The 25659-nt window shown below is 35.6% G+C and overlaps 1 protein-coding gene across 2 annotated transcripts in view; it reads right to left on the reverse strand.

Annotated features, from left to right (window-relative positions):
* Window positions 1–25659, reverse strand: part of LOC131671708 (disks large 1 tumor suppressor protein-like) — a 1979893-nt gene that overhangs the window by 434088 nt on the left and 1520146 nt on the right. For both annotated transcript variants that reach the window (XM_058948341.1, XM_058948331.1), the window contains exon 14: window positions 13984–14091. In XM_058948341.1, the coding sequence (XP_058804324.1) occupies window positions 13984–14091 (108 nt within the window). The remainder of the gene's footprint in view (window positions 1–13983; window positions 14092–25659) is intronic.

The following is a 25659-nucleotide window of genomic DNA, read 5'->3' on the forward strand; positions in this document are numbered from 1 at the left end:
ATAAAGTGCTTCACAGATAAGGGCGAACTTGAGGCTCTCATTACCTTAAAAAAAAGGAATATTTCTTCGTAATAACATTTTTAAAAAATAACAATAACTACGTGCGGTTTTGATGATGTAGCAAGAGTGGAGACTACATCTACGCTGCAGCAGTTTCGGCGCTGTGAAAAAGAAAAAAAAGTAGAGACCAGGCTACATAAGCGGATTTCGACACAGTCAAATATCATTCTTTCAACAGAAACAGCAGCAGCAGCAGCAACGGCAGTACAATATGGCTCCAATACGTCTCTATCAAAGTGCTTCTAAACCAATCAAAAAGTTTCGTCCAGATTTGAATATGAAACCAAATTTGATTAATTGAAAGATATTGATCAGGATGATTATCCGACAATTGATGGAAAGAAGACTCAATGCAGAGATTGTTACAGTTGAAGTGAGAATGCAGAAATGAAGACTGCATTGCTTGAACAGCTCCAGCAGTCTCATGAATGCCTTGATTTAAAGATAAAAGATACGTAGAAAAAAGGGGCGTATGATCAAAAAAGCAGAGATACGGAGACATAATCATCATGTAATCAATTTCAAAAGTACCTTGAATATACTTCATCGCTGACATTGTAATACAGACCTCTCTCTCTTTCATTCTATTAAATATCAGCTTAGTATTAATTTTAGCTTTTTTCAAATTTTAGAGTGAATCAGAAAGCAGAAACCTCTCAACTATATAACTTAACAAAAACAAGAAATGGCAATGGTCTGTATAGAATAAGTTTTTTATCAATAAAGAAAAAAACTCCCTGAGGAAAGGTATTAGTTCCTTGTACCTTCTTTATTATTATTTGTAAAGAAAATATAAGTGACGTTATTTAGAATGACAATACTTCACTGATGAGAGCAGAGTTTGGGCCTCACAACTTCCCCAAAAAAAGAATTTTTTTTACAATTCAATTCTTTATCGATCTAGCTGTCGTGAGAGTTGTCGAATCCAAGCCATTTCACACAGACTTTATTTCCACGCTTCTTGAGTACTTTTTCAACTAGGTACACATCCGGATATGTGGCTTTTTAAAGTTCCTGTTCGTAAAATCCACCAGTGATGGGTGTATCTTGATAATCTCTTAGATAATAAGTTATCGGCTTGGTTTTGATCGATAGTGAAGATTTCGGTTGACCAATTAAGTTTGTAGTTTTTTTCAAATACATTGACTTGCTCACGCGAACCTTGTCGCCAATTTTGAATTTGACTTCACTAAACAAGCGTTTATTGCTTACAAATTTTCTTTTCACTTCGTTTGCATTATTTGCAGTGGCATCTATTAGTTTCATTCCTATCGTTCGATGCTTTCTATTGTTGTAAGCTGCTATCAAGTCAGGTAGTATATCCAACTACTTGTAGTTGCCGCGGAGACTGAACTTTTTCCAGATATTGTTCTTGAGGGTACGATTAAATCTATCACAGATAGCTTCCTTGAAGTTGCTGAACGTTGAATATAAAATAATCTTATGCTTTTTCATCAGTTCTTGAAAATGTTTATTGTAAAATTCTTTTACTCAATCGGTATGTAAATTCTTTGGTTTATGACCTTCCTTCAGCACTGATTCAAAGGCTTTCGATACGTCTTGACCTGTTTTTCTCTGCACTGAAACTACCCATACATGCTTAGAAAAAATATCTACAATCGTTAATAGATATCGGAATCTCTTGTTTTCTTAAGAGAATGACTGCCTTTCAATGAGATCTGTTTGCCAAATTTCATCTATTCCTTGGATATTAAATTTTCGACGCGGATAGTTGCGACGAGCTGGTTTGTGTAACTCTTCAACTAATCTTTGATACTCCATCGTTCAATACTTTACCACCATCACCACCACCACCATCCAATTTTTTTTTTATAGATGTAATATCGTTATTGATTCTCAATATCTGTTGATCTTTATGAAAATCCACTTGAGTATACAATTCGTTCAATTTCTGTTGTAATGCTGTTATAATGTTAGCGACTTTCTTGACTGTCATGTTAATCACTCGTCGAACGGTATTAAAGTTTACTGTATCTTTTAGTTTTTTAGGATCAGCTGTATTGCAGAGTCTCTTGTCGTCTACATTATATTGTTCATCTGGAATAACCTTGAATTCCAGAACTGAAGGATCTCGAGTGCCTTCCTTTCGTTCCAACTGACATCTGAACATATCATTGCTCATGATGATAATGATTAAAATGCTACGAAGTCGCAGTATATATATCTTTCCTCGCGTAGTGCCTCTATGATCGAGTGAATTTCGTTTACGTGACTTAGACTACCTGCTGATTGTTCTGCTGTTAGCAATCTGAACCGATCGGCCAACTAGTTAGGATCGTTCCAATAAACATAATCCATTGACGTGTTGACTCTGACGACTTTATATTGAGGTAGCAGACCTTCGCCAGTGATTGATCTTTTCTTTTTGTTTGCTAAACTTAGGTATGGAAATATATGAGTTTTGAATTTTTTACTATATTTATTTTTGAAATCTGTATCTACTTTAAATTGTCTCTAGTGAGAATTTATTTCAATGAGAATTTGAATGTAATTCTTATTATATTTATTGTCAATCAAAGCAATTTTAAGTTATTTCGTTACTAAAAGTTTCATTAGACCAGGTGTTTTTGGATACTTTTTCTCAATGACATTAATGCTTTCTCGTTCGAAAATGATTGGAGAATTAACAATTACATAATTTTCTCCCTTCTTACGTATTACATATGATCTATACACGAATCTTTTTTTTTATCGGTGCTGAGTAATCACAAGTATTTCTCGATACAAAATCCTGAACTCAGGTTTGTCAAAGAAATAACGATTCTTAAAATCATCATCATCAGCAGCAGCAATAACATCATCATCATCATCATCATCATCTTTAATTTCACTGTCAGCAGTTTCGAAAGAAGTGTCACGTGCTCGAATAGTGCTGTTGAAGACATCAGAAGTTTTATTGAAGTAGTTAAAATCGTTGGGCTCCAAAGTTTTGTCGGCATCAAAGATTAAATTCAGATTAGATTTGTCGCTCTTTTAGAGAATTAACTTTTTTTTCTTCGTTTCATTAATATTACTACTACTACTAGTACTACCACTACTCATTATAATAAGTTTTTCTGAAGGATCAATGATCGGTTTGAAAGTCTCGTCCAGTGTCTTCTCGAAATTGGCCTTTCCGTCCTTCAACAATTTATGCTTGCGTCTGATGGCTTCATAAACTTTGGCCAACTGCATCAATATATTTTTTTCCTGCTCAAATTCAGCCATATTAACTCTTGAACGTCACAATACATAATGATCTACTAACGACTAGAGAGTTATATTTTTATAGCAAAACAGTTAAAACCTTTCCTGTATCTGCCATAATCGATTGCTCCATCTCGATCGATAACAATAAAACCGGACTTATCATCTTGCCAACACTGCACACATTTCTTTAAATTTAACAAAAGCCATATCAGAGTTTACATGGTCATCGTAAATGTGTCGTAAATTGACATCATCTTAACAAAATATGCCCAATAAATTAACATTTTTATATCTTTCCATACATAAGAACGCTTGAACGTTGTCTTGTTTTTCAGTGGCAATGTCTTCGAATATGATGATGGAGTTTGGTCTAGCTTTATCCGGTGAGATGATTATCTCATATTAACTGAATGGGAAGTAATTGACGCTATTTATCGGCTTCAAAAGTTTCTCAAGAAACTTGTATTTCGGTTGATTGAGCGAGTATACGTAGACGTTATTAAATCGTAGACTATTCGGATGAGTGATCAGGCTGAATAAGCTGTTTGTTTTACCACAGTTCGATGGACCACAAAATATTGCACATATACTATTTGGTAGCAACTCTCCATGCCGCTTCTCATGCTTTTCTTGTTCTACCACTCCGTCAAAGTTAACGTCAAAGTTAATATCGTTCTATCATTCCTCATTCCACTATTTGCGCGTTTGAGTGCAACTGGTGCTCTTACTGGAGTTGCTACTGGTATAGCGAAGGCCGTTTACGATACCAAGACAGCTCAAAAACAATTGACGGAATCTCAACGACATAATAAGGCAATGGAAGCTATTACTATGGGTAAAGGTGTACGAGGTGTGATCAAAAAGTAAGGTGAATTTTGAAATTTAGCGGGCTACGTCCGTTCGATCTTCGACTTTTTTATTTGATTATGTCGGTACACTCGTCTAGAACATACGTTCCAAATTTCAGCTTTGTAGTATGTTTGGTTTGCTTGTGAGAGGCATCAAGGCTAGAAGTGTTTTGCGTGCTCCACGATTTGCTGCTGTCTAAAAACATGGATCAAAGAGTTTGCATTAAAGGGTCTAGCCAGGTAAGATAGTGAAATCTGCCTTTGAACGGTGAGGGAAACGGAATATACCCTTTCATTCCTCATGTATAGAAACCCCTTTTCCCAAATTTTCAGACCCCTAGACCCCAGGGGGGGCCGGCTGAGACGTGACTATACGCTTTTCAGTTTTTTAACGATGTCTCGGTCAATTTTGAAGCTAGAAAAAAAACAAAAACACCAAATTGTAGGATTTTTTGAGCCCCACAAACCTATGTGACTCAAAAAATTTTTAGCGGGAAATTCAAATTTTCACAGCCTTTTGAAAACTTTAAAAATTCGTATTAAAAAAACAAAGACCGACTCACCGCTGAAAAAAATATATCTTACGTATTTTTTGCACAAAAATGCCTGTGATTTTTTTCAGATTTTTAAAAGTGGTGGAACGACCTTGAAAAAAATAAAAATCTCTAAAAAACACCTTTTTTCGACTCTAGCTCCTTATATATCAATTCTATGCTGAAATCGACTACGCCATCGCATTCTACGCAAAAAAATACATCGGAAACGTATATATATTTTTTTTTCTAGGATTTTTGCATCCCTTCAATATTTCGCCACATACCTTCGATCACTCGCCGCCAGGTGGGACACTTTTCCTTGTACATGTGGATTGGCATAAAAATCATTTTCAAAAGAGTCATTCATGTTTCCAATGTATTTATTTTTACGTAGACTAGAATGACGCAATTTCTTCATAATAAAATCTACCCAATTTTAACATTTTAAGCCTTTAAAGACTTAAACATATCGTTTTATGTACATGTTATATAATATGTCGGAATTCGTGTCACCTTATGAATGTCAGAATCGTTCCGTGAACACCCTAAACATCAAACAAACCCGACAAACCGGCGTCTGTTTTATGCGAAACAGAGACGAAGCAAACCTTCCTACAACGAACCCGTCTGTGATTAATTACGGGGAAAGCTAGTTGATTGTTACTGTTCTGCAATAAATGTGAGTATAATTTCATTTTTGATCAATGTATTCTTGCGTGAATACAATTTAATTTCAAATGAAGTCTGGATTGGGCTAGGTTGGATTCGCAGCTAAACATGACAGAGTTTTATGTTTACAATTGAGAATATCGATAAAAGATTTTCTTTATTTAATAGAGAGCACCAGAAATTATTGTTTTCATTCAATTATAAGCGTGATAATGTTTCTGTCTATTTTTGTGAGAGATAAATAGAACTGTATTTGTTTAATAGGTATAGAAACCTGTGGTTATCGCCGAAGAGGTATACGTTCTTTCTTTCTGGGTCTTAGGTTCCCAGCTGATTCATTTTTTTTTTTTCAAAAAAAAAAAAAAAATTAATAAACTACCCAGTCGAAGACCATATGGGTTTGGTCAAAAAATAAATTTTCCGTGGACTTGGAACATAAGTTTGACAACCAAAAACAAGTATTTTCCACTGGTAAAACTTGTCCCACTGATCTCTTTAGACTTTCCGTCTGTATCACACTCATTATTCAATATCACATGGATTACCCGAGTACATTATTAGCATAACATACACTGCTAATTTAGTAACCGACCACAACAGAATCATAATTGAATCCCTCCATCATGTTGAACTAAATTAATATTTGGACGTAACTTTGATAAATAAATTCAATATATTGACATTCTAAATGCTTCTGTGATAATCAACAAATAATACCAACCTGTGAGCCAGCTGATCCAAATGTATTTTTCATTCTTTATCCTTTAATATACTCTATATTATAATACTTAATACATAATATGTATATATATATGTGTGTGTGTGTGTGTGTATATGTGTGTGTGTGTGTGGGTGTGGGTGTGTGTGTGTGTGTGTGTATTAATCATTAATTGGATAATTGATAAAGTCGTTTATTCCAGGTCCAGACTATACCATGTCTACATCAAGTGTTAATGATAAATGTCCGAACTGCGGTTTATCGAAGAAGAAGATGGTCGGGAAAAAGACAAGAGTTGATACAGAGGATGAAGCTATTGCTCTGTCCGATTATTTTGCTACGACAGTCGTAGTTGGAGATACTTTATGTCAGAAATGTTGAGGCGCCGTTCGTTTTGCAAAGTCAAAACAACGAAAAGTCGAAGAAGCGCCAGCCAAAGAAAATACTCCGCAATCCAGCAGTCAAGAATCAACTGCATCTGAGTCATCGCAACAAAGCAAAATTGATCCAAGGTATAGCCCAATTAAGAAAGAAGTTATTGAACAAGAATTTATTCAGTTACCTTTGAAAAGAGTAGTTTCCACTCATGATTATTGTTGCTTATGTTCACTTAAATCAGGACTTATTGTTGTTCTTTTCGAAGCTCGGCGGCAGGCCCTTACTGAAAGAGAGATATTTATCCCAGAGGGTAACCGCTGTTGTCGTAAGCACATGATAATGAAAAAGTTTTATAATGATGAGTTACTGAACTTGAAACCGATATCCCACTCGAGCAATGTAACAGTTGCAGATGTAGCCAAGCTATTCAAAGCTCTAAGTGTAACATCCGACAGAGAATTACACGATAGAATCGGTGATTTTACTATCTCTGAAGATAGAATTAAAACCTTTACTGGACTCAATTGGGAACAAATCATAGAATTGCGCGAAATGGCAGTTTCCCTGAGGAATACTGATAATCGGACAGTTACGCAGGCACTCGTTATTTTTTTATTTAGATTGAGAACTGGAAATTCCAATGAAATGATTTGCTCTGTCCTTGGTCTTGATCGTCATCAACAAGTCTCGGAATTTTCAAAATCTGTTTTGAGTTCTTTTGAAAGAGACATATTGCCTTCACGTTTTGGTTTGAGAAGCATCGACAGAGATGATTTGATTAAAAATCATTCGACAGTGCTACTTCAAAATCTTCATGATGTTAGTGATGATAACCTTGGGCTAGTTGCCGATGGAACTTATTGGAAGCACCAGAAAAGCTCAAAGAACGAATACCAACGAAGATCATTTTCAGGGCATAAAAAAGTTCCTCTGTGCAAGCCGTTCACTATATGTACGACGGATGGTTATATCGTAGATGTACTAGGACCCTTTTATGCTAAAGAAAATGATGCAAAAATTCTGGAAAAAATTTTAAACGCGAATGACAGCGATTTGAAGAAGCCGATGTGCAAAAAGGATGATGTTTTTATTCTCGATCGCGTCTTTCGTGACATAGTATCGCAATTAGAAAGTGATGGGTACAGGGTTCTCATGCCAGCGTTGAAAGATAGAAATCTTAAACAACTATCCGCGGAAGATTCGAATAAATCTTGACTTGTAACGATGCTTCGATGGGTTGTGGAAGCTGTTCATGGTAATGTAGCTCAGAAGTACAAGTTTTTTCATCAGCAATTGGACAACCGTTACTTACCCGAAGCTGATCTCTATTGCAGAATAGTTTGCTTTTTAATAAATCAATTTGGTAAACGACTTATCTCAAGAGCTGCTACAGATGACGAAGTACTGAATTATATACTTAACAGAAATTCCAATGAAAATAGCCTAGCCACAGAAGTGATTTTAGAAAAGTATAATCGAAGGAAAAGCTTATTCCAAAAGTTGACGTCTGCTGACTTACAAGATTTTCCTGAAATAACGGAGCAGGATTTAGTAAAACTATACAGTGGAATGTATCAACTCAAACAAGCCATATCCTACTTAGCTGAAATGCTGGGCGAGAATAATGAGATAAATGTTAGTTATTTCAAAGAATCTGCTGATCTTCTGAAAGTACGAGTTAGATCGAGACACATCGAAAGTAAGACGTATAACTGCTACATCCAGTACAAACCCAATACTATTGGCTGTTCCGGTATAGTCCGTTTTTGCTGTGAGTGTGCTAATGGAATGAGAACAATCGGTTGCTGCTCTCACGTGGCTGCCGTTATTTATTATTTAGCGTATGCTAGATTTCAATCCTGCATTGTTAAACCTGCTGAACATCTCACAAGGATTTATGAACAAGATCATGTGATTACTTCTATCGAAGAAGATAGCGATGATGATTAACATTCGAAGCGTGGTCACAGATTATATATAATTATATAGCTAATTTTATTTTTTTTAAATATTATATTATTGAATAATAATTTATTCGTTCCTACTTTATTCATCCTCTTATTAATTATTGAGTACACACAAACATGAACTTCAAATATAGTAAAAAAAATATGTTGACGCAAACGGATTCATAGTAAAATCTCTCTACAAAGCGTCAGCGGCCAAATACATAATTTTTTTACTTCCAATGTTTTCTGGGTAAGTTCAACGATAGAACAAATTGCTCCATCGTATTCCATGTAAAAAGGAACAGTATAAGTATATATTACTTTGTTTTTAAATTACATTCTAAGCTAACAATAATTTCAAACATTGCGAGCCGGTCCGATCAACTTTACTTGGCGAATTATTGAAGGGATGCAAAAATCCTAGAAAAAAAATATATATATACGTTTCCGATGTATTTTTTTGCGTAGAATACGATGGCGTAGTCGATTTCAGCATAGAATTGATATATAAGGAGCTAGAGTCGAAAAAAGGTGTTTTTTAGAGATTTTTATTTTTTTCAAGGTCGTTCCACCACTTTTAAAAATCTGAAAAAAATCACAGGCATTTTTGTGCAAAAAATACGTAAGATATATTTTTTTTCAACGGTGAGTCGGTCTTTGTTTTTTTAATACGAATTTTTAAAGTTTTTAAAAGGCTGTGAAAATTTGAATTTCCCGCTAAAAATTTTTTGAGTCACATAGGTTTGTGGGGCTCAAAAAATCCTACAATTTGGTTTTTTTGTTTTTTTTCTAGCTTCAAAATTGACCGAGACATCGTTAAAAAACTGAAAAGCGTATAGTCACGTCTCAGCCGGCCCCCCTGGGGTCCAGGGGTCTGAAAATTTGGGAAAAGGGGTTTCTATACATGAGGAATGAAAGGGTATATTCCGTTTCCCTCACCGTTCAAAGGCAGATTTCACTATCTTACCTGGCTAGACCCTTTTGTGTGAAAAATGGAATCAAATGTTCCAAAACACTTGAAATGCTGAAAGTGGCATACGGTGAGTCTACTTTAAGCCAAAAAAATGTTTACAAGTGGTATAAACTCTTCCAAGAAGGCCGAGAAGACACCGACGACGAATCTCGTTCTGGACGCCCCAGCACATCAATAACTGATGAGAATGTTGAAGAAGTGAAGAAAATAGTGTTGGGAAATCGTCGAATTACAATTACAGAAATTGCTGATGATATTGGCATCTCATTTGGTTCGTGCCAATCAATTTTGACGAGTGTTTTAGACATGAGACGTGTGTCAGCGAAGTTTGTTCCGAAATTGCTCAATTTCGACCAAAAGAAACGTCGCATGAGCATCGCCCAAGAGCTACTGAATGACATCAACGATGATCAAGATTTACTCAACAGGGTTATAACAGGTGACGAAACATGGGTATACGGTTATGACGTCGAGACTAAGACTCAATCGTCCCAGTGGAGGCATTCTGGATCACCAAGACCAAAAAAAGCACGCCAAGTTCGATCAAATGTAAAGGTTTTGCTTACAGTTTTCTTTGACTGCAGGGGCGTGGTGCATCATGAGTTCTTGCCACAGGGTAGAACAGTAAATAAGGAATATTACCTGCAAGTTATGCGCAATTTGCGCGAAGCAATCCGCCAGAAACGTCCGAATTTGTGGAAAAATAAAAATTGGCTTTTGCACCATGATAACGCCCCTGCTCACACATCGTTGCTTGTGCGCGAATTTTTGGCTAAAACCAACACAGTAACGATGCCACAGGCACCGTATTCCCCAGATCTGGCCCCCTGTGACTTCTTCTTGTTCCCAAAACTGAAGAGGCCCATGAAAGGACGGCGTTTTGCCACGATTGAGGAGATAAAGACGGCATCGAAGGATGAACTAAACAAGATCACAAAAAATGATTTTTTGAAATGCTTTGAGGATTGGAAAAAGCGTTGGCACAAGTGCATTATATCCGAGGGGGATTACTTTGAAGGTGATTTTTTTTTTTTTTTTTTTTTTTTTTTTATTTTCACCTTTATTTACAATCTGTCTCGCCGTTTGAGACAATAAGTAAATTTAATTACATTTAGCGAAGTTTACATTATTCTAGTCAGGATACTCCTTTGAGTTTCTGACTTTGTTTTACATTATGATTAAGAGACTATGTATTCAATTATATATCCATCGGATTACGTGCTTAATATTTTATGTTTCTTTAGTCTGGTGTTTGTGATGGAAGTCTTAAGAAGATTGTTGACGAGTTCGTTAGGATGCTTATGGAGTCTTGCATTATATTTTCCGTAGAATGATTTAATTTCTTCTTTGACTGATGAAACTTGTAGATCATATCTAATTATTTCGTTTGTGACGAACCATGGGGCTCGGACTATGTTACGTAACACTTTCGATTGAAATCTATCCATTATTTCAATATTCGAGATTGAAGCAGCGCCCCATAGCTGAATACCATAAGTCCAGATAGGTTTGAGTACCGTTTTGTATAGCAACAGTTTATTTTCGATCGTCAGCTCCGATTTTCCTCCCATGAGCCAGTACATTTTCCTCCATTTCAGTCCTAGTTGTTTGCGTTTACTAAATATATGTTCGTTCCATGTAAGTCTTCTGTCTATGTGTATGCCTAGGTACTTTACTTGATTGCTTTGAGGGATCTATTTATCGTTTAATTTTATAGGTGGACTGGTATCTTTCCGAAGTGTAAACGTAGTATTTGTTGATTTGCTTTCATTCACTGTTATTCTCCAAGAGTGAAGCCATTTTTGAAGATAGTTGTCTATGTATATTTGTAGTATTTCTGATGCTATTGCCGGCTCTGTGTGTACTGTTTGAAGGAGATAAAATAAAAATTGATGAATAAATAAATATTTTTTGAGAAAAATAAAAATTCACCTTACTTTTTGATCACACCTCGTATATGATATGAATGATATATTTATTATTATTATTTATTATATATTTTATTTAGCAAAAAATTTGGTTCATCGTCCTATCGCATTTGGTTACATTTTTCTATTTTTTGTTATCTATTTTTTGTTGTCTATTTTTATGTTATGACATTCTACTAAAATCAAATCCAGAGTGAAATAGCAGATAATCTTCAAGTTTTAGGCTCGATGAAACTTATATAATGTTATTATTTCAAATAAATAACTTTCCAGATTAAGCATGTATTTTCATTTGAATCATGACATATCATTATTGTTATTGAAAAACAGTGTTCTTGTGAGGAAAAAAAATGGAAATAACAAGTTTTTGAAATCTACAATTTTATTTTACAAGAATACAATTTCACATGGCAAATGAATATTTTATTTTTTTTTTTGAACGACCATCGAAAGATGGATAAAAAAAATATTTTTTTTTAATCTGAAAAAATTTTATAGTATTCTACGTGAAAAAAGAAACATTTTCTTACACTTTTTTCTAGGATTTTTATTTACAAAGTTTGTAACAGGGTGGTTACCGTTTAATTAATTTTATCCGCGTAATCGTATTAAAAAACGCACGTAATTACCTATGTTTAATACAGAAGTCGGAGAGCAAGAGGAAACAGGTGTCAGTCAACCAACTATCTTCAGGAGTGAAATCAATACGGAATAAACACGTCAAAAGTACTGGTTAATATCACGAACGAAAACTCTTTTATTATCTCTCAAATGCTACACTAGAATTGGCCCGCAAGTTTATGTTTATAGTGGCACTTGCACGACGACGACATACAGAGTCGGATCGCACGCCGCTCTTTGTTAGTAGAGCTATTACATGCACGCTTCGCTTCGAGTACGGAAAATTAGTTATCATGCATGCAATCGCGGTCGCGAGATTAAGCTGGCCAGCTTACCTTTGTTTTGCAGACGTACGAAGACGAAAGGAACGATTCGCACTCTCACTGCGGGAAATTCTGTTTGTTCTATGTCGCGGATCACAAATTCGCGCGCACACGGTTTTCGCCCTCGATGGCGAAACCTTACACACACTCTTGATGTCGTAGGGAACGACGCTGCTTCGGCTGGCTCAGGTCTGCGCTCCGTATAGCTCGGTAATAACTATTCGTTGATCTCTGGGACACGTACGGGCAATTAGGTCGCGAACCTCAACTTTTGTGGCCTCCGTATCGGTAGCTGATTCTCCACTGGTTCGTTTTCAATCGCGCGCGTTCCGTCTGCTCGCATGCCGAATTCCGTCGTTACATTTTTCGACTACCGGTAAGTGCTGCCCCCGCAGGCAGCCACTAGGTTAGGCAATTATTGACGTTTACCGTCACAAGTTATAAAAAGTTGAAGAAACGTGTCAATTTTCAAGAAAATTTCTCATACAAGGGTCATATTTGATGGAAAAAATTTTTTGATCAGTGATTTGGATAGGGTTTGGAAAAAGGAAGAAAATGCTGTGATCAAAATTTTCATGGAATTTTTTCCCTAGAATTGCAAGTTATCAAAGATAGACTGAAAATTTCGGAATTTTCATTGATGAATATTCGATTGAAAAAATTAGAAATCCGATTTTATAAATTTTGCGATGCATACTATTTGAAAGCTGTTGAAAAGAGCTTCCAAATGCGCTCCCGCTCGTCTCTGTACGTTGACTCTGACCAAAAATGTGAAACTTCCAAGATCAAGCAATTTTGCTCGAGGGGGGGTAAAAGTAACTGACCGGCAGTGTACGTAGACATTCTTTGAATAAGATAGAAACCTCAAGTGAGATAAGTCGTTGGAATTTCCTATAAGACTACATATATTTACAGTAAAACAAATAATGTAAAACGTAAGAGCAATCCTATCCATAGTACATAATATAAGCTATGTACGTTCCTAGATTATAGCTGCTTCTGAAAGTAGTGGAGAAGCTTAATCTCCCACAAATCGACTGTGATCTGCATTTGTGATAGACATAGTTAACTTAAGATAAGAGGATAGGTAGTAAGCATAGCTCATATATCTCTCTCTTTTTCTCTCTCTAACAGATTTAAGCAAAAATGACTAAGGTAGTAGATAAGGACTAACAAGGATTCGAGCAAGTATAGCTCCCCTTCATGGAGAGAGAGAACTAAAATATCTCCTTCATGAGAGAATGGTCTCAAGCCACGCTAAGCCAGAGCATGGGAGACAGAGGAAAAAGCACGCTCGGAACCTATACCAAATTTGTGTAGCTAATATACACAATAAGCATTCTCTAAGGTACGTATGGCATTGGCCCTAGTGGTGGAGCGCTAGCCTGCCAACCCAGAGGATGCCGGTTTTAAGATCTGTCTCTTCATTAATTTTAATTATTACTTTCGATTCATTTTCAATATAGTAATTAAATTATTAATAATATTCATAACTATTTTAAATACATTTGAATAAATGAGACAGATAGCACTAGGATCCCTAGGAACTTTCCTCAAAAAATATAAATAATTATTAATAATAATAATTAACATTAATAATAATTAACATGGAAGGGTTAAGTCAGGGAGGATTAAGCCAGAGGACCCTCCAAGGATTAGGGACTCCCCGCAAAGTAACCTGAAATATTCATTGCTATACTACTATCATTAAAATTTATACATTATTATCAGTACGAATAAATCGCTATTGTAATAATAAAAAATACTTACATAACTCTTGCAAGTCTTCTTCATCCACATCTTTTTCTAAATAAACCAATGTTAACTCTTCCATATAAGGCAGTTCCACGCGGTATAATATTTCTTTTCTGCTGAAATCTGTTGATTAAAATTAACTTTCTTTAAAAATCTTCTAAAGAGAAAATTTATGAAAGGTATAATTTATTTAAAAAATAGCATATTATAACTATTGATTTAATAACTTATACTAGTGTTATACATTTTATTTATACATATTAACTATTAAGTGCAAATGAATATTAAGGTAAATGAATAAGGAATACTTTAACTAGGTTATTATTCAAACTTTGCTATATCGATTATAATATATTGCTATATCAATATATGAAAAAAAGTTATCAAAATATACAGGTTAGAAACCAAAATATCAATAGGTGCAGAGCGCACAAAATATGTAATAGCGAATTCTTATAATAGCTTGGTAAGTATTTAGAATTGAATAATAAGACGCTGATAGCAAAATGATCTTATTTCGCTGTATTAATTTTCAAAAAAATTATCAAAATCTAGGGAATAGAAGCTATGATATCGACAGATAAAGAGCTCGCACTGATTTTTAACGCGCTATTTCAATTTCCATAATCTTCATTCCCTCCCCTTTTTCGATCGCTTCTGGCGCTCAGATCGTCAATTGGGCAATATTAGGCAACATCCGGCAAAAAGGACATGTGTTTCAATCATTTTGAAAATAGCGATGAAAATTGTTTGAAATAATCCACAAGAATCAATTTTAGTAATTTCTACGTCATGCATAGTTTTGCAGAAAACGCTTCACATTTTTAAACGTATGTGACCGATTCTCATAATTTGCATATTAATGCGAAGATCTTTCCTAGAACTATTTCATGATGCTATTCAATTGTTTTCTGACTGTCAAACCGCTTCACAAAAAAAATTGTTAACAAAGCCAACATTTTTCAACATTTTAATATTGTAGCGAAAGCTTCAAAGTATCAATAAAAAAATTCACGTCAATAAAAGCCTGGTAATTTAGATGCAGCGTAAACACTGAACAATTGTCTTATTTCGAGAGAAAATTAATCAACAAAACTTGTATCAAAAAATGGTTAGATCAAATTGATCAGGTTTTTTTTTATTTCGGCTTATAATTATAAAAAACTTAAATTAAAAATCATATTAAATTCCAATGATTTGTTACCTGTGCGCTGAGCTCTTGAAAAATATCTCGTTTTTAGACATTTTGTTTTGCAGTTATCACTAATTTCCGAGAAGAATTTTAAGCCTGTGGATTACACAATAGCTCTATTTTGTCAAGAATTTTATAAGGAGAAAATTCATTAGTGTCAATTATTACTCTAAAATGCATATTTATAATATTATTTAGAAAAGAATGGAAGATAAAGTGATTTTTTCCACTTTTTTTCACTTACGAATTTTTCCTGTAAATAGCACACCTTTTCAGGATGAAACACCTATCAATTCTTATTCTATACATTATTCTTGATCGATTCTTGCAAAATTTTATCTACGTCATGCCGCACCAAAATTTGCTAGTTCTGAGCTTAGTGCTCCTGGACTAACAAGGAACGTGTAAGTAGAAGCATTCGAGATCAAGAGAAAGTGAGAGAGAGATTTGATGCTTTATTTGATTGTGTTATATCATTTGTACTGAATAACTCTTACTATAAACAGAATGTAGGATGACAAGAAAGAAAAGACAAAATGAATTATACTTTCAAAGACATCATTTATCAACTTAGGGCTATGTTACCTAAGATAATCTACAATGGATGATAATTCGATAAAATATGAAATGGTTATAATAACTTAAGACTATAATTCTATATGGAACATATTCATGTGCAACACAATCAATAAGTGTAGCTTTCTGTAATGTAAAGTCGGAAAAGACGTTACTTAATCTTTTCTCTGTTTTTTAATTTAGAGGACGAGAAAAGTGTCATTTAAAATAGCTAGACGTTACTAACAATTGGAGGCAGGGAGGTAACCCTCTCCGATTGTCTTGAAACTTTACTCATCAGTAGATCATGGCAAAATATTAAATACGTGTTTCTTTTTGAATTTTGGCAATATGGTTACAATATATAATATATGGTTATAAATTGATATTTAGCGACGTCAAAAAGCCACTGTTGATCGAAATTAAAAGATTTTAATAAAGTTTTGACGAGTATAATGGATTCACCAACTTAAATTTTGAAATTATGATGACAAACTCATGACCTGTAATAAAAAAATTTTAGAAGATAGTAAAATAATTTTTTTTATTTATTTTGAGTTAATTTTTGAACTTTTTTACGAAAATATACTTGATAAAATAGGATTCTACCCCCTCCCAAATAAGGGAGACAAACTCTTAAGTCAATTTTGCTAGTGCGTTATTGTTTATTGGCTTAATAAAAATAATTGTATTTGGTTTAAAAATATTGATTGGAAATGAAGACATCTGTAAGGATTTTAATGGCGTAGTTTAATGTAAGTGTTTTAATGGCGATATTTAGGGGTAAACTTTAGGGGTGGTTTTCACCCCCTTAATTATAGTATCAGCAGTTAAAAAAACAGGTATTTAATATTTTTTGATAAACTACTAATGTACAAAGTTTCAAGAGAATCGGAGAGAATCAGCCCCTGATTGACAGAGCTTGCAGATCCTAACAAGAAAAAGGTAATTAGTTGGTAGAACTTGTAAATAAATTACAAGATACCAACTATTAGGTTTTCTAACAGTCTTTTAGTTACCATAAAGGTAGACAGGAGAGCTCCTATTACACGAAAATTGAAAGAGGAAGTATATAGTGACAGGAAGATTTTTCTTTCCTGTCACTATATACTGAAGAATGAGCTTACTATTTTTATTTTCCGAATACACAAACACGGATGCAGGGTATTGGTTTGCTTCTCTTGTAGTATTTCTCTAGGTGGAATAGTTATTTAAAAATACTCTTTAGCCGCACCACTTTTACCCTTGTTTGTTTGATTTGAAATTCTGGCTGCAACCCAATATTTGAAGCTAATACGATATTTTATAGAGAGGAGTCGGACCTCTCTTATTATAAGCCCCAGCGCCGCCGCAGCGTTTTCTAATTGGTCTAGAGTGATAACTTTTCTTTTGGTTTCTTCTCCAAATCACGTTTACATCTGAGAGTCTCCTCAAGAGATGGCGATTCAGGCATGAATTTTCTTAATTTCTATTATATTATTACTATATTTTTTATGTTTTTATTATTTATAAAATTTAGTAGAGCGGACTTAATTGATTAAAAAACGACGTCTTTCCAAACAATTGCAACTCATATATTATTGCACTTTTATTCAATAGTCAATTACACAGGTCTGCAAAAAAAAGGTTTTAGTTATCGCAAGTACGCTATTCATGTATTCCGAAGGTTTTTGATGCGCTGAAGACGAATCTGGCATTAGAAATGCTCTATCACGGTACGTTTTCGAGATATTCTTACCTAAATGTACAAAAAACACATATTTTCGCTGTTTTAGAGACTTTATTACACCGTAAAAAATTTTTTTCTAAAAACAAACATTCTGACCATCTCAAAGTACCATTTCTGCCCTTTCCAACGCACTTTTCAAATTTGACAAATCTTTTTTTTTTGCGGAGATATCATCGAATGAAGTTCACTACTTTAGCGATTTTATAACAACAGTACCAACAATACAAATATCACAGCCCCACGATAAAAAGTCATATGTGCAAAAGGTAATACCATGACATTTTTGTTTTTGGGGTCGCAGAATCCGAATCCATGATTCATTTGACCCGATTAGCTCAGGGGTCAAAGTCAGATCAAAGTCAAATCAAGATTATCCCATTAATCTTGGTCCAGGTACTGTTTCTATAGGTTTTTGAGGTCGCTGAATTCGAATCTGGGGTGCGTTTGACCTGGTCGGCTCATAGTCAAGGTTAGGTCAAGGTAAAATCCAAAAAATACATTGAATGAATCCGAATTTAAAGTTTATTCTGACCATTAACCCTCTAATATTTCTATGGCAATGTTAGCAACCCCCTAATAACCCCCTAATAACCTCCCTTATATGAACTATGCTATGAACCCCCTATAACCCAATGACAATCCTATCATCCCCTAATAATTCACCCCCCTAATAACCCCCTGATATAAACTATGCTAATAACCTCCTGAAGACGCAATGGCAGTGCTATCGCCCCCTAGAAACCCCCTAATATCCCCCCTAATATGAACGGTTTTATGAACCCCTTAATAGCGCAATGGCAATACTAAAACGCCCCTAAAATAACTCAATGGCAATCCTATCCCTAACAGCTCCCCTATAAACTTTCTCCCTAATAACCCTCTAATATGAACTAAGCTTATAAACTCCTAATAACGTAATGACCATGCTAGCAACTCCCTAATTACTCAATAGCAATGCTATCAACCACATTGTGTCAGATGCTTCAATGTTATCAATTTTCTGATTTGTGGAATCGTTTTATTTTTCGTCTACGCTTCTGGTTCCTGACTTTTTCTTATGCTGTAGTCCATCATCTTCACGTTTAAGAGCCCAGCAGTAGTCAGCTAACATATTAACATTCCATCTACTTTGATACCTCCTTTACATCTCTTGGATGTCTTGGTGGAATCTTTCTCCTTGCTCCTCACTTAGATCTCCAAGATTCTCAGGAAAAGAATCTAAATGAGAATTCAGGAAGTGTATTTTTAAACTCTCGAGTAATTAGGGCATTCATTAGTAAAACTCTCGAGTAATTAGGGAATTCATTAGTAAAAGAATGAATTCTCGCATGGTAAGTGGCTGAGGATTCTCATAGCCTATACTACTGATGGCCTCCGGCAATATGCCAATCAATTCGGAATCTATATCAATACCACCATAAAGAAGTAGGGATGTTTATGGAATTTATAATCTCGTGTATCGGTCTGAGCTGTCAGGATAACTAGTGCGCGCAATGAGTAGTACATCTACAGAGAATTTAAATGAAACTAACTCATATATAACAACAGCTGAGCCCACATTATTATTAATTAATAATAGCACTCAGCTGCTTGCTGATTTAAGTTTAATGAGAAAATTACAAATACAACAGTGTGTAAGCATAAGTTTGTCAAAAACTTAGATGTGATTTTGAAAAGATTATTAATAAAAACAATAAAGATATGGAAGAAGTAATTGAACAGTCGGAATGAAATATAGCTAATATCTTATGACAACTTGAGTTTATTGGATATAAAATATGTTTCAATCCGAAAATTGATGTTGTTTCATTCACCACATGTGCAATAAACCTTAATGATTATCTGATATGTTGGCAAACAATTACGCGACACGTTCATACTTATTGTGTATACATTTTGTTTAATAAAACAATTATTTTTTATTTAAACTGTCTGTTATTCTTTTCTTTTTTTAAAAATCTACCAAATCGATTTTCTCAAAAAAAATGATTAAATATTTCATATCATTACTAGTATCAACTTTACAAAGACATTCATTTACAAAGACAAACAAATATTAACTTTATGATTAAAATCACGTTCAAAATACTATTAATTATTTCTTACTCATGAAATATCTATTAGTTTACCAATCTTGTATAGGGATATTGTTGTGTGTATAGGAATGTGTATAAGGATAGTGTATAGGGATCAATTTGTTTTTATTTATTTCTAAAATATGTAAATTTTGATACAAAAAATGTAATTATAAATCATCACTAATTGAGTTTTTGACGAAAAAGCATCAATTTGGTAATAGCAAGCAAGATAATCTACAGTTGGGTTTACTTTATTTTTATGCGGTTGTAAGCTCTTACTATCTAACCAACACCCTGTAATACGAGTATGTTACCTCTTTAGAGAAGAAATCAGAATTTTCTAGATTGATTTCTACCTTTACCCTTACCAAATGTTTCGAAACCTATTTTAACCAAATTATATAACTATCGAAATCTGCGCTAAATACCAGTACATCGTCTAGATATCAGAAAACATAAGGCACGCATTCTGACCGAAAAGCGCGTCCATAAGCCATATAAATGTAGCCGATCCGTTGACCAAATCAAACAATAATTATGTGAATTTACATAAGCCCAAACCCGGAACCGCAAATGCCAAGAGAGAGAGAGAGAGAGAGATAGATAGTGATTGACTGATTGATCGATCCTTTTTTATTTACTTTTCAGCAAAATTTACATATTAAAGCAATTTGCACATACGATAATTATATTATATACATATATGAGGCCCGCAATGGCTCGGTCGATAGGGCGACGGACTCGCACCCGGTAGGCCCGGGTTCGATTCCCAGTCCCTGCTGATTGATACAAGCACCACTGAAAAAAGTTTCATGTGCTTTGTTCTCAAACACATTGCAAGCCTCCGTCGCTGATTAGCACTGATGGAGCATAAATAGAGCGACGTTAAATAAAATATATATATAGTTGCAATTTGGTCAAGGTGTCATAGTTTAATTACATTAAAGAGATAGATATTTTAGAGATTCCCCTAGCCCAAGCAATATAAAGTCAATAAATTGAGATAATAACCATTAACTATTAGTTAAAGAGAAATAGATTAGATTGGACTGCTATTGTATCAGAGTTCCAGGAAATTTATGAATTTTGAATTTATGAATCCATGAATTTTTATTTTTATTTAAATATTTATTTATTCATCAATATTTCTGTTGTCCCCTTCAAAGTAATTCCCCTTAGATATAATAGACTTGTGCCAACGTTTTTTCCAATCTTCGAAGCACTTCTGGTAAGCACTTTCTGGTAAGCCTTCAGTTCTTCCAGCGATTTTTTCTTTATCTCTTCAATCGATTCAAATCTTCCTCAGGAAGATCTCCCGTCTAGGGAAATCTATGCTTACGCTACCCTGCGACTGAAGCTGGTATAATTTCAGAAAAGAAAACTTGCTCTTACATATGGCCGTAAAAACTCTATACTGTCCATTCCTCAATCCTACAACTTTGGTGCTACCTTTTTCCGAACCCTTGTATTTTACAATTATCACACGCTTGACTTTAGAATTCTACCTCAAATATCTTTTTACTATCCTATCTGGAAAAGGACGCTTAGAACCGGCAAGTTTTGTTGTGTTTTCGCCTTTCTCTTTTATCTTAATTTTATTCATCTTACATATGGCGCCTTTCATTTTCCAGTTAAGTACTTTTCTTACATCAACAGCCCGCTCGATGTATTTTAGGCAGAAGTCAGTGAGCGGTCGACAGCTAGATTTCCCTAGCTCACCTAATTATAAGTAAAACAATCCCTGAAAGTGTATCTGATGGACCCAACCCACACACCTAACATACAGATGTAGACCAAGTAGATGGCACGGGGCAATTATTAGTACGAGGGTGGTCCGATAAGTACTTAGCCTACAAAAGAAAAACGAAAATTTTGGAAAAGTGGCGTTTTATTTTTCAACATAGTCTCCTTTTAGTTCGATACACTTGGCTCAGCGATGCTCCAACTTCTTTAATCTGTCTGAAAAATACGTTTCCTCGAGGTCTGTAAAGTAGGCTTCCGTGGCAGCGATTACCTCCTCATTCGACTCAAATTTCTGCCCGGCGAGTGACTTTTTCAAGTTTGGAAACAAAAAGAAGTCGCACGGGGCTAAATCTGGAGAATACGGTGGATAGGGCAGCAGTTCGTAGCCTAATTCGACCACTTTGGCCATGGCGACGGCGGAGGTGTGAGCCGGTGCGTTATCATGGTGGAAGAGCACTTTTTTCTTCGCCAAATGGGGCCATTTTTTCTGCAATTCGACGTCGAATCGGCCCAATAATTCGGCATAAACAGCGTTAAACAGCGTCAGACATTGCTCTGAAGTTGTCTCACGGTTGCGCTTGTTGTCCGGAATGAGCAAACGCGGCACCCATCGCGCCGACAGCTTTCTCATGCCAAAAATTTCATGCAGGACATGACCCACGCGGTCTTTTGAGATGCCTACGATCTTAGCTATCTCGCGCACCTTCAATCGTCGATCTGCCAATACGAGATCGTGAATTTTTGTCACCTTATCCTCCGTGGTAGCCGTTTTCGGAGCACCTGGACGTGGCTCTTCAAAAATCGACGTGCGACCACGTTGAAACTCGCTAAACCAATTTTTGACGATCGCCATCGAAGGAGAAGAGACACCGTACACAGCACCCAAGCGCTTTTTGATTTCGCTGCGCGATTTCCCTTCCAAAAACAAAAATCGAATCACCGACCCATACTGCTCTTTTTCCATTTTTCAAAAATCATCGGACACACTTGATTTTACACGCTCTCAAAAACAAACTACAACTCCGATCCGGCTGAAATCTTAATGGTAACCATCGAGAAGGTTGTACTACGCGACAGAATATTGCTTTTGCGAGAGTGGCGCCATCGGGCGGTGAGACTAAGTACTTATCGGACCACCCTCGTATAAGGCCCTGGTTTTCGACACTTGTAGCAAGCTAAAAGCGAGTTTATCGGAGCTACTGGAATAGCAACCTCTTCTGTTCTACTGCGTTACACTCAAAATAAACTCTCGTAAAGAGTCTATTTAAATTACCTCTAAATGCGCCACTTCTTTAATTGCACTGCTGTGGAATTAAGCTAGAGGGTACCTCTATAACTGCGGCTAACACAGTCTGTGCGCTCTGCTGAGCAGGCGCAACCTCTTTCGTAGGTTGGTTTGTCACCCAGGACTGCTGCTTATCGGCCGCAATCACGGCAACTTCTCACTCCTATTTTTCACTTATTTGGATGGCTCCATTGCCAAAAGTTTTTATACCGCGTCGCTAAATTCCTCTACAGATTCCTACCTACTCTGATACTTTTCGGTTCTAGTGTATACAGATTCTGGTATCCACGTTGCATCTCGGTTGGTGGCCGCTGCCACCTTTTCGAACTGACCATACGATCTTCTAACGCCATTCCTACCTCTTTAATTTTGAAATGTTTTTGTTTGAAGATAACGCTTATACTTTAGATGCATTTCCTCTATTAAAATTACTGGTTGCCGCCTTACCGAAACTGGCGGATCAAAATAGTACAAAATCCTTCGGCAAGCCACGACATAAACTGCTATTTTCTCGTTCTTGCCTTACGTTGTTTAATGCAACTCGCTATAAAGTTGTTTTCATTAAAATCTGCGAAAAAATTGACTAGAAAAACTCTTTTTAAAAACTTGAAGCGTTTTCTAAATGCTGCGATTAGCTTCATACCATGAACGCGCCTTGTCACGATACGTGGTGCCAATCGCTATCGGAATCTCTTCATCAGAGATGCCATAATATCGCTGAAAATATGCCCAATCTCGAAAGAAAACTCAGTGCATTCATACCGTCTTCGTCCGAAAAATGAAAGGACAAGGCATTGAATTCGCTCCCCCGTCCGCAGGTATAGCGCTCATATATTTTACTTTCGGAGGACTACTCGCTTGACTCAGTCTTTCTATGTTAATTATCCTTCTCATTCTCGATAACTCACTTTTTCTACTATCGCAACTATCCCGATCGGAAAGACACGTGGTCGTATTGTTTTCACCATGATACTTCGGATTTTCTAGTTTCCTTCAATTAGACTGCATTGTACGAGCTACACTCATCCTAACGGTTATCGAGCCTTCATCCGATAATACAGGTATACGTGCTTCATTTTTGGTAGCTACCCGTACCTCCCGCTCCTAATCTTCAACCCATGAGTCCAACCCATGAGTTCAACCCGAATTCATAGATTTTGATAATTCTTGGATATGTTTAGGTACATTAAAGAAATAAGAGATTCGTATTTCATTTATCGTCGGAAAAACATATTTAAGGGATAAAATTCACCATCAAAGTTCACCTCAAAAAGTAGTTTTTTTTTCAAATAATTTTTCTTCTAATGAATATTAATTAGTAAAAGGAAGTGGATGATAATCCTTATAGTTTAACAAATTCTGGTGTATTTAGCTTTTGGGATCTGTAACCCCTATTTTTGATAGGTGAAAAATTGAAAAATTTACTTGAATTTTCGGAGTGATAAAATAGTTTACTTTTGAATATATATTTGTATTTAGACAGAAAATAGAGTTGAACAATTTCTTTGTTTTAAATTAAATTATTGCAACTACTATTTCTAATAAAAATAAACTAAAGAAATTGACATGAATTCTATAATGGGGAATTAGCCCGGTTTACCCCGTGAATATAACGTAATAAATTGGGAATGATCGAGTAAACGAGGTCTGGAATGTCCTGCACTTAGTCGTCCTTCTAGGTACAGTGTTCGTCGCGTCGCCGATAAGACGGCTGGATCAGTGCAGATTCGTCGTGTTGGCTAAGGAGCGCGAAAGTCGGAAATCTGAAAGCGGTTGTCGACACGAGAAGGTAGGGCGTTCAAATAAAGTAACGGGATGTAATTATATTAGAACGTTTACAAAAAGAATCTTTAATTAAAAATAGTTAACAGAAAAGGTCGGAAGGAGATGGAGAGAGCACGCTGAGCGAACGAATAGAGAGAGAGAGCAAACCATTAAGCCGGTACTTACAATACAGGTGCCGAAACCCAAAGTTCGCCGTTGATGCGGCACACAACAGATGGGCCACCACGTGCACCGCGCAGCACAGTCTCCTTCGGTAGTGGTCCCTAGTACAACGGCAGACTGATCCTCTACACCTGTAACTGGTCGCTCGATTAAGAGCCTTTTAAATAAATGCAGAATGGTCCAAAAAGCCAACGACAGCTCTCCGTACTCCGAATTGCACTAGCGCAGCGAATGGTTAAAATAATTTACAACTAACAACTATTTATTTTAATTTTTTTTCATATGCTGTTACGCGATGAGCACCAGCGTTACAAATTTACTAACTACTAATACCTGCTATTCTTCCACTGACTACTCCGAAAAGTCAATATATGAATTCAAGCACAGGAAAATAATCAACGCTGCAAAAAAAGGAAAAACCATCCTATGTACGCCTACATGATGCAAGAAAAATAAGGAGTCATCAAATGCTGGACGTACACGATATGGAACTCCAAGATCTACGTCCGAAAATGCACATACCATACCTCAAATAATTATTTTAATCTTGCGTAAGCGTATCGGATATTTTCTTCATGTTGCCTACACACAGAAAATATTTTGTAATTTTGCCTATGGAAAGTAGCGATAACTTTCCTAATTTAATTAATATGCGCAATAATACTCGAAGATATCGATAACAAAAATATGTAAAGATCGTCTCGATATTTATCTCGAATTTATATACCGAGAGATACAAATTAACCTCTCGCTATTATTTAATAAAATTCATTTTAATATTCGTCTCAATTTAAATGCTGCTCGATATGCATATTCATATTCTACGCTAGCCACGCCCACTTACGTCTAAGCCTATGCAAAAAGAACGAGATAGCTTAATAGATAGAAAAGGACGGCGTATCACACTCGGCTTGCCTAGTAGATAGAGACAGAATAATATCTTGATCGATGTAATATGGAGAGATAACGTTATGAGCGAAAATCATCGAAATCAAATTGTATTGCGACTATGGATATTCATGACTAGGAGAAAGTGGAAAGGGAAGAATTTGCCGGAGTTTGCCGATGGCTTTAGTCAAGTACAGACGTATAGTTCTGTTTCTTTGAATCATTTTGCAGATCTTTTCCTCGTGACTTTCCAAAGTTCAAGTGCCTGTGCACC

The sequence above is a fragment of the Phymastichus coffea genome, unplaced genomic scaffold (genome assembly GCF_024137745.1).
Source record: "Phymastichus coffea isolate CEN01 unplaced genomic scaffold, Cenicafe_Pcof_1.1 PCOF00010, whole genome shotgun sequence".
NCBI classification, from domain to species: domain Eukaryota; kingdom Metazoa; phylum Arthropoda; class Insecta; order Hymenoptera; family Eulophidae; genus Phymastichus; species Phymastichus coffea.